Raw genomic sequence first — 10,845 nt, 5'->3', positions numbered from 1 at the left:
CTTTATCTGACACTATGGCAATTGTTATGTTAAACTATGTCAACATGTTTATAATAAAAACACGCTCTTCATATATGAATCTTATTAACGAGAGTCAATACATGTGTTTGCAATTACATGTATTATGGATTTGCGGGTCTATATGGCCAGAACAAAATGATAAAATTTCGTATGATAACAATGGTAATAGTAATGGATGCATTCATAGAAGTTTTGAATCAAACATTTACCTATAAAAGAAGTTGCTGAATTTACCTCGAGATTTAAGAATAACCTTAACAAAAGTACGAACCTGTAACAATTGATTTTTAAAAAAAATAGGTAGTTTGAATAATATTAACCAATTATGATCCTTGCCTGTTTTATGTTTATTTGTGTAAAATATACATGTGTCATTAACATGTACCTCATTTAGCAGTAACTTAGTTAGAGTATATAAAAGAATTGAAGTTGAAGCATAATGAGATAGGCATAAAAGAGAACAAAGAACAACTCGTGGAGAATCATTACCAAACAGTGTATTGATACATTGATAAGCTCTATGAACAAAAGGATTGCGGACATCAATGGTCAGACTTCTGTATTGAGTGTGAAGCGTGGTATTGACGTGATGGATAATTTATTAACATCGACTAGCCCAAAACTAACGATTTCCTAATCTTACACAGAAAGCGTTGATTATGGTTAGTCAGAGACAACAACAAAATTAATATCTATAAAAAATAAAATTACATACTGTAGATTCCTATGTAAACGCTAGGAATTAATATCCGCGTAAAATCGCGAGAAGCACATCTCGCGATTTTCAAAATCTAGCTTTTAATTTTCAGACATATGTAAATTACATGAAACTATGATAAAAATTCCGCATTCGCGATCTTTACTTTTCGCTATTTGATGGAAAACAGTTGAATCGCGGAATAAAGTACTCGCGTAAAATAAGGAATCTACGTACAGTATTCTGTACAGCACATGAGGGTTAAATTATAATCCATAGGGATCTCACTATATATTATAACACACAATTGTTCAGGCATGCTACATACCAGTCTTCTTTGCCCACCAATCCCTCACTCATTAGGGTCTCCGGTTCTATCGTGTTTTTTCTTTGTAGGTAACTAGCTTGAAGTTGATTTACTTTGACACTTTCTGTTACATTTTATTTTTTGTATATGTTTTGTACAGTTATATTAATACAAGAGGCCAATAGGCCTTAATGGTCGCCTGAGCACTATAGCCCATACACAAAATTGTCGAGGAGTCTCATTTATGCATGAATTAAGCTTCATTCTGTGGTAGAAAAATTATAATATTGTAATGACGACCTGCCTTGAATCTTTCAAAAAGGCTTCGATAGAAAATAATTTTCCCTCATTTGTTAATTTTCAAAATAAGTTTAATGTGTATATGTTTACATAGATAAACTAAAACAATGTGGCTAGTATATATGTTTTATTTAAAACAACTTCTTTCTATCAACTATCCCCAGAGGCAGACAGAAACTTTCCCTGTGGGCATTTAAACAAAAAACAGTACTCGAATATACTATAATGTAATATTCACTTCTGTTCCAGGTTTTGAATATTCAACCATCGTTGTTATTGTATCACCATCTGGTATTTATACCAAAATAATATGTACTGCTTATCAGTGATTTTGGTTCATCAATTAATACTTCACTATTAACAAGTTTATTTATATAATTATCTGACAATCTTCCACTGGGTCACAGGCTGACTGACGTTTTTCATTCTAATTGTTAGATCATAATTAATCACTTAATTGTCTATGAACTTTTCCGGGTTGTTTTCGATTACGACAAAGATCACACGGTAGGTGTGACCGGTCAGCAGAGGATGCTCACTCCTCCTAGGCACCTGATCCTACCTCTATCTTTTTAGAGGTCAAAAACTGTTCTTGCTTCAAATGATCAAATACTTGCATAACTCTTTTAATCATACAACTTTTTAATTACATTATATTCAATGATAATAACTAAATATGAAAAAGCGAGGGTAGATAACTCAATTTTGAAGAAGCATGAAAAGATAACTCTATTGAATGTTACAACCCTCCCCCTGGACGCTTTCAAAATGCCTACACAATATCTTAACTTTGATAGACAGCTGCACGCTTTCTCTTTTCTTAATATGTGAATAGTAACTCATTTCTTTCATTGAAATTCCCAAGCAGAATAAAATAATAAGACAAATATACCCCCCCCCCCCCAATCTCAACCATACCCCCTTGCCATACATGTAGGTGACATGAAATATTAACTCCTCCTACAGTTTTCAAGATAGGAAATTATTCTTTTGCAAATTGTTCATATATCAAAGGTGTGCATATTGCTAAGATTTTGATTTGTGATAGTTTATGAAAAAAATATCAGCTGCTGAACTTTGTCTTTTTCTCGCAGAATATCGCATATAGGGTACCCCTATTGTACGGATAACTCCTCCTACAGTTTTCAAGATAAGAACTTGTTTTGCAGATCAACTGTACATATATAAGAGGTGTGCATATTGCTAGGATTTTTATATGTGATAATTTATGAAAAAAAATATCAGCCTTTAAACTTTTTTTGGCAAAATATTGCATATAGGGTACTCCATTTCACAGGATACGGTAGGTAGTGTTTATCAATTCAGGGTTGACATGGATTATGGATACAGTTCTCAGAAAAGAAAACCCGGTTTGCTGTCACATTCACAGCTTTTCACTTGTGTAAACTTTAATTGCATTTACACCATATGACCTTTTCAACAGAGTTATGCCCCTTGGACGTAGAAAAATTTCAATTATTTGTAGTTTTCGTTCATTTTCTTTGCAGATGTTTCCAAGGAATGGGGGCATACGTGTTTTACAAATATCTCTTGGTTATTTCAAGATTTAACGTGTATAAGATTAAGTTACGACTGTTATATATGCCGATGTTTGTGCGACTTTATAGCCGATCTATCACAAGAAGGACGTGATATTCACAAGATGAGTTGACGGTTATAACATCTATCTGGAGGGCTTAAAAGATTTAACACGCTTTTTCTTTCCAAATAATCAGAAACATGTTCACGATTGTAATAATGAGAGATGAACTTTATTAAATACGTGTGTTTTTAAGTTCATTTTGTCGTCGAAGTACATTTTTACCAGCTTCTACATTTCGCATAAATATGGGGTTTTTCTTTTCTTTTATTTTTTTTTTGGAGGAGGGTACCATTTTATTCATCCAGAATTAGAAAAGTATTGGTAATAGTACAAGATGCATATATCTTTTCCGCGCCTTCTTTCCTTTTCCATAATTGAACATTTTAAAATCATCGCTCTGTATAACGAGTCTTGGTTCGTTGATTTAATGTTCTTTCACATGTTGCCGAGGAATCAGCAGCCTAATGTGTTAGAGCATCACGTGATGTCTGCGACGTACCTTTGCTCACGATTTTCAAACCTGAATTGGATCATGGATTTATAATTTTGATAATAATATGATATTCGTGACTTTATTTTGGCCTGATTCATGTTCATTTTTCAAATACATAATAACAGTGGGAAACAAATGATTACATTCATTTCAAAGCTTGAAAAACTTCACTATCATTATGAGCAAATTTAAATCTTGCGTAACTTTGCAATGCGTTTAAGTGAGCACATTCAGATGCAGATTAAAACTAAATTCACTGTTCAGTTACGAATCTCAACGGCACGTCGCCATATTGAATGGGAATATAGAGGGACCCATTTACGCATTTGCTATTCTCATCTCCCTTTGTCCGATTCATCATTTTTATCTCCTCATTCGCCATGTGTCCGATTCGTTGTTCTTGAAGGGACATCATTTACAATCATTTTTTAAATATATATATATGCATGTAAATGTACAATCAAAGTCAGTAAAAATATGTCTTTCATAAAAACGTGTAAATTGAATTCAATATGACAGACATGTTTGAAAAAGCATCTTGAATTCTTTTCTGAGCGATTCGATCTTCCAACTGTAAATAAAGGGGTTGATAATAGAGTTAATGCTGGAGAGAAGGCAGGTGATAAAGATTAATGAATGAGAAGGCTCAAATCGGAACAAAGTCATAAACACGACCACGACAAAGGGTCCAGTGAGTAGGACCAACAGACTTATTATCATGCCAACAACTTTAAGCGATTCAAACACCCTCTTTTTTCCCGCCTCGGTGTTGTAAAGCGTGTTTTCATTGGAGGAGGTTGCTGAGGTGGTTTTATGTTCAATTTGAATTTGCCACGCATATGTTCTCATATATCTTTTACAGACACTGTTTAATGTAAATAAGTAGAGGATAATTGTCGACAACATGAGAACCATAGCTGTGATTCCATATCCACCCATAAAAAATTTAAAATTTTTGCCATAAACTATTTGGATGTTGCAGATATCTAAATTCTCGGAGTAAGGTCTGATTAATGCGTAATGTAGGGCCAAAACGACGCTCCAGCTCAAGGAGTAGATGGCGTACTTTCGTTTTCCTTGCAGCAGGCGGTCGTTCCAAGGGCTGCCGATGGCAACCAAAAATCTATGGAAACTGATTAGGAAGGTCTGAAACAGGGACATAAAGACGCCTACGCCGACAATTACTGATGACAAGATGCAGGGAACATATAACCCTGACCAAGCAGGGATAAGCATTCGAATACTGGCAATAAAACCACTGAGTCCGATTGAAAGATCGCATATTGACAAACAAATGACCAGATTATGATGGCGATTTGCTCGAACGGACTTGCTCTTCAGGAATATTAAAAGAACAGTCAAGTTGACCGTTGTGATCACCATAGATACAAGCAATCCCATGGAAGCAATAGGTGCTGAGAGCGGGTTGATGTTTGTCAAATTGTTGGTCTTAACTTCACAGTCTGTGCAGTTGTTCATTTTCATGGATTTTAATCTACAAAAACAAAGTAATGACTAATTGGGTTTTAAAAAATTGTCAGGTTAGAAAACATTTTCCCACTGCCATTTTAAATGACTAGCCGTGATAACATATAGTTTAGCGAAAATAGTTGTTCTGGTCCAGAAGAAAATAGGGTTTTGTAAAGCACGTTTGATGAAAGACCTACAAACGTCAACACAGAAACTATTTGTGAGAAATATGTATCTGATTATGCTTTGTATGGTTATGTGTTCAAGTTTTAATATTAAAATACATGTCTTTAACCGGGTTTTGCAACGGAAAAATCCGGGTATTAAAATGGTGAAAATGGCGGGCGGGTGGGCGGCTGCCAAAAGGGTACCCTCATTGTACGGATAACTCCTCCTACAGTTTTTGAGATAGGAAGTCGTTGTTTTGTAGACCAATTGTACATACATTAGAGGTGTACATATTGCTAGGATTTTGATTTCAAAAAAATACCAGCTTTTAGTAATTTTTTGACAAAATATTGCATATAGGGTACCCTCATTGTACGGATAACTCCTCCTACATTTTTCAAGATAGGAAGTTGTTCTTTTGCAGATCAATTGTACATATATCAGTGGTGTGCATATTGCTAGGATGTTGATATCATTTAATATTTATTTGTTTGATGAGATATCGGCGCTTTTGATTGGTTGAAAAATGTCTTTGATACCTGCATTGATGAAGTTTTCCGGTCAATTTTTTCTTTGATACGTCGATCAATAGAAAAATTATTATCTTCATTTCTTAATTCTGATAATTTATGTAAAAATACCAGCTTTTGAACTTAGTCATTTTTTGACAAAATATTGCATAAAGGGTACACCATTTCACTGGATACGGTTGGTAGTGTTTATCAATTCAGGGTTGACATGAATTATGGATACAGTTCAAATAAAAGAAAATCCGGTTTGCTGTCACATTGACAGCTTCTCTTGTCTATTAATTATTTTTTTTTTAGATATCATCAAATACTGTTCTTAAGTTTTATAACGTCATCTGATTCACGGGGTGACCAATTGCTATCGGTTCGTCCGTCGTCGTCAGCTATGCGTCGTCCATTAACAACTAACATTTTTAGCTTTTTCATGGAAACTAAATGGCAAATTTTTACTATTGTTAGCTTGAAGCATTAAATTTAAAATTAAAATGAAATGAAAATTGTGAAATTTATGACCTTGCACTCCGATGCTTTAAGGGCGGGACCAGATTTGCAACAACAAAAGAACGATTTAAACAATTTTCATCTCTAGTTCCACACATGTTGAGAGGGAGGAACTAAATGCATGGTTATAATGTTCATGAACCATCTACCAAAATTGTTATATCTATGGCGACTGGGTCAAGGGACCTTGCTCTAGGAAAGGGCCAATATTGCCATATAGTGCAATGCCTCAAAATCTTTAAAAATCTTTTTTCTATTCCTATTTATATTTGAGAAGAACTGAATGCATGGTTATGATGTCCATCGATAATGTACTAATTGTGAAAATCATGGCCCCTGGTTCAAAAGCCTAGGCCCTAGAGTGAAACCAATGCGGCCATATCGTGAAAATGTATCAAATCTTTGAAAATATTCTTCTTTACATCCACAGATGAAAAGAACTAAATATAGGATAGTGATGTTCATCATATCATATCATATAACCTGACTAATAAGGGTGCAACGATAAACCGTGAGACGGTATATCATGGTAAAAATATGATTCGGTTCAATGTCACGATACTATAGGCTATACCGCGGTTCGGTATTTCGATCCGGAAATTTTTTTCGTCCGATTCGGTTTGAAAATTATATTTTCAAAATGGCTTCCGGTGTTGAAAAACGTGCTTTTGCCCCCTGATACAGTGCATCCCATAAATCTTCGATATGGTAACATTTTGGGTTTTATAGGATAAACAAAATTGGTTAACAAAGTTCCCATACTGAGTGTTTCTACATGTAAGCACTACTTTGCAGATTTTTTCCTACAAACAAACGACATGCGTAATGCACCTCGTAGAAAACGGCATTATCCATGCATTTGTCTGTTATCGCAAGAAATTAATGCCACATTCCTAGATGCGCAAAAGTGCAAATAAATTTAAATGTCATCCTAGTAATTAAATATTTTGCTTTTAGAAAATTCATTACATCTAAAATAAGAGCATAAATAATTTAATTGTTGTCAGTGTTGAAATAGCGATATTGATGTCCACATTAGATTTTTACCTTGTGCAGATAATGTTGACATTCTGATATTTATACAGCTGATTAGGAAAATTATGTGGGAAAAAAAGATGTAACTAAAAATTGGAGATTAAACAATACCAAAGTATGCGTTATTGTTTATTTGTTATTAGCACATCAAAAGTATCACGATACGTATCGTATCGTGAGGCAGGTGTATCGTTGCACCCAAACTGACTAAGGCAGTTTAGCGTGGCCACTTAGTAAAACTTTATTAAATTTTTGATCGTTTTATTCTCTACATCTAGAGCAAGGATAGATGAACTAAATGCATTATTATGATTTCTATGAAACTGTCTATCTAAATTGTAAACCTCATGACCTATGGGTAGGACCGATATGGCCACATAGGGAAAATATATAAAATGTTATATTTTTTTCTTTAATCACAGTTATGGGAGATAAGCGGAATGCATTGTTATTAAGTCCACGATGTCTTCCTTTCATCTTGTAAAACTAACTGTCCATGGAACAGGAATATGACGTTTTTATTTGGGGAGGGGGTGAAAAAGAAAAGAATGACAATAACAAACCGTGAACCATCTCAAAAATCCATAAAACGAAATACAAATTCAAAGCAGAGCAACTTGGACCTCCAAATAGGTAGGGGTAGGATCGGGTGCCTAGGAGGAGTGAGCATCCTCTGCTGACCGGTCACACCCGCCGTGTGCTCTTTGTCGTTATTGGGAAAAAAAATTAGAAAAGTCCGTTGACAATAGGTAATTAATTATGGTCTAACAATTAGTTTGAAAAAGGTCAGTCAGCATGCAACCCAGTGGTAGATTGTATTTGCTGACAAGCTCGTTGTATCAACCATTTTGACAATTTTCAATTTTGGTGACAATTGTGTTCAATTTTATCGGAACTATGTTTTCTAATATGTTTATATTCTATGATGGTTTTATCCTTTTTTTTTTATTTGATAAAAAAAAAGATACATTTCAATCAAATCTTGCCTGGTTTAATTGCATCCACGTGTATCCGGTTTGTTTTACAACTAATTTTTATACCTTCGCTCCGAATGAGGAGGGGGTATACTGTTTAACCCTTGTGTGTCTGTCCGTCTATAACAAATATTTTTCTGTCGCATTTTTCTCAGCAACTATTTATAGCAGATGCTTGAAATTTTAACACACTATTTGTTTAGACATGCCATATTTTCGGATATACTTTTGTACCAATGGGACGTCAACTTCATGTTAAATGACGACTTTGTTTATTTTTAACCAAAATTTTCAAACAAATTTCCGTCAAAGATTTCCCAGCAACGATTTATTGTAGATGCTTGAAATTTTAACACACTATTTGCTTTGGCATGCCATTTCATTAGATATACTTTTGCACCAATCGGACGTCAACTTACTGTTAAATGATGACTTTGTTTATTTTGAGCCTAAATTTCCAAACGAATTTTCGCCAAAGATTTCTCAACAACTATTTATCGTAGGTGCTTGATATTTTAACACACTATTTGTTTTGGAATGCCATTTCATTGAAATACTTTTGTACCAATCGGACGTCAACTTACTGTTAAATGATGACTGTTTATTTTGAGCCAAAATTTCCGAACGAATTTTCGCCAAAGATTTCTCAACAACTATTTATCGCAGATGCTTGAAATTTTAACACACTATTTGTTTAGACATGCCATATTTTGGGATATATTTTGTACCAATCGGACGTCAACTTCATGTTAAATGACGACTTTGTTTATTTTTAGCCAAAATTTTCAAACAAATTTCCGTCAAAGATTTCTCAGCAACTATTCATCGTAGATGCTTGAAATTTTAACACACTATTTGCTTTGGCATGCCATGTCATTAGATATACTTTTGTACCAATCGGACGTCAACTTACTGTTAAGATGACTTTGTTTATTTTGAGCCTAAATCCAAACGAATTTTCGCCAAAGATTTCTCAACAACTATTTATCGCAGATCCTTGATATTTTAACACACTATTTGTTTAGGCATGCCATACCGTGGGGTATACTTTTGTACCAATGCAAACTTTCTGTTAAATGTTGACTTACCTTATTTTGCATATTCACATCAGAGCGGGGGTATCACTAGTGAGCATTGGCTCACAGATATCTTGTTCTTGACTTCCAAGTGTCGTTATGTGTTTTTACATCAACCAAAAAAAACATCATCTTAAATCAAAAGATACTTACGATTCTTCTCTAATCCTCAAAGATAAGTTCCGATCGTCCTAGTCAAATAAAATAATACATATCCATATGCTTCGGCTGCTTTTATACCTAGTATTGATTATTTACCGCGCTTATTATCATCTATAGTTCAAGAGAGAACGCGGTCTTGTATACATGTACATGTGTATATAGAGGAGAGAAAAAAATAATAATATACATGTACTATATAGGCTATATCATCAGAAATATGAAATTGCCTGCCCACAAATTCTTGGCATTAAGCGTTGGTTTTACATATTGCAATTATCTGCACATGAAACATCTTCCCTTGAAAATCGCTGAATGGTCAACAATGCTTAGTAGCAATAAAATCTATCTTTAAATTTTTGATAAGATTTCTTTTAGATATTAGCTATTTTAAGTGGTAAATATCCAAATAGTCTTGTGTTAAGATTTAAAAATTTTCCTAGATTTTCATATAAAACATTTCCTTTATAGGAGATAATGATATTCTTGGAATGGCCAAGACGATCAAGCCCTATTTTATTCAGTATCTGATGTGACTTTTTAACTTTGTACTTTATATTGACGTGAAATTTGCTTTCAAAAATTTGATACAAAAGTTGCACAAAAGGTAAAAATAGCTGTTTTCTTTCAGTTTTATATGTGTTTGTAATCGGTGCATCTTTTAAAAATAACAAAAGAACATTTTGAATTTATAATTCCTTGTTTTTCGAGTTCATTATTCCGTGATTATCGGGAAAATGTTGTAGCTAATGACTGGGACATTAAATTGTTCCATTTTTGCATTCATATCTTGAACGTAAAAATGAAATCGGCTATGTAAAAAAAAATCCCCTACGCTTATACCGCAGTTCTAAACGTGTGTTCTATATTCTACTCGGCGTCTTATAAACAGGGAGGGGGTAATAGATGTAAACAGCTTATACATAAACACACACTCTCTCTCTCTCTCTCTCTCTCTCTCTCTCTCTCTCTCTCTCTCTCTCTCTCTCTCTCTCTCACACACACACACACACACACACACACAAGTCGTATTTAAAGTATGTGTTATGATCGAGTATAATCATTTTTACATAGACGCGTTTTTAAGTAAAAATACAAATATTAGAGCAAATTAAAAAAATAAACTTGAAATGCACGTAACATTTGACAAAAACACAATTTTATTTGGAAAATATAAAGAGAGAAATTTGTATAAAGTACATAATCTTTTAATTCTAATTATAAAACAATACATATAAAGAAGTTCCAAAACTGAATTTTAGTGCACTTGAAAATATAACGACAAACAGAATATCTGTAGAGAAATATATTTTGCTTATAAACTGTAGATTCTCAGAGTTTGAAAGGCACTGGCAGAAAATATGTGACATATTATGATATACTAGTTATGTTTATCAGATTCAAAAGGTTATATAAAGTACTACACCCCCCCCCCCCACACACACACACACACACATACACAAACACTTTTCTCTCAAGAATTTCTCTCATCTTATTTTCACTGACTTACT

General features: G+C 33.8%; 1 protein-coding gene across 1 annotated transcript; it reads right to left on the bottom strand.

Annotated features, from left to right (window-relative positions):
• Positions 1-2,286: 2,286 nt before the first annotated feature.
• LOC128156904 (adenosine receptor A3-like) lies at positions 2,287-9,383 on the bottom strand. The gene is made up of 2 exons (XM_052819231.1): positions 9,329-9,383; positions 2,287-4,916 (listed from the first exon to the last, which is right to left on the bottom strand). The coding sequence occupies exon 2, from the start codon at positions 4,904-4,906 to the stop codon at positions 3,929-3,931; it is 978 nt and encodes a 325-aa protein (XP_052675191.1). The 5' UTR covers positions 4,907-4,916; positions 9,329-9,383; the 3' UTR covers positions 2,287-3,928.
• Positions 9,384-10,845: the final 1,462 nt, after the last annotated feature.

This window comes from Crassostrea angulata, chromosome 7 (assembly GCF_025612915.1).
Source record: "Crassostrea angulata isolate pt1a10 chromosome 7, ASM2561291v2, whole genome shotgun sequence".
Lineage (NCBI taxonomy): Eukaryota > Metazoa > Mollusca > Bivalvia > Ostreida > Ostreidae > Magallana > Magallana angulata.
Note: the sequence above shows the minus strand (reverse complement) of the source record. Positions and strands in the feature narration are given on the sequence as shown.

Bases quoted from the DNA above. Each gene is read 5' to 3' on its own strand.
- LOC128156904 (XM_052819231.1), bottom strand. From the start codon at position 4,906: ATGAAAATGAACAACTGCACAGACTGTGAAGTTAAGACCAACAATTTG.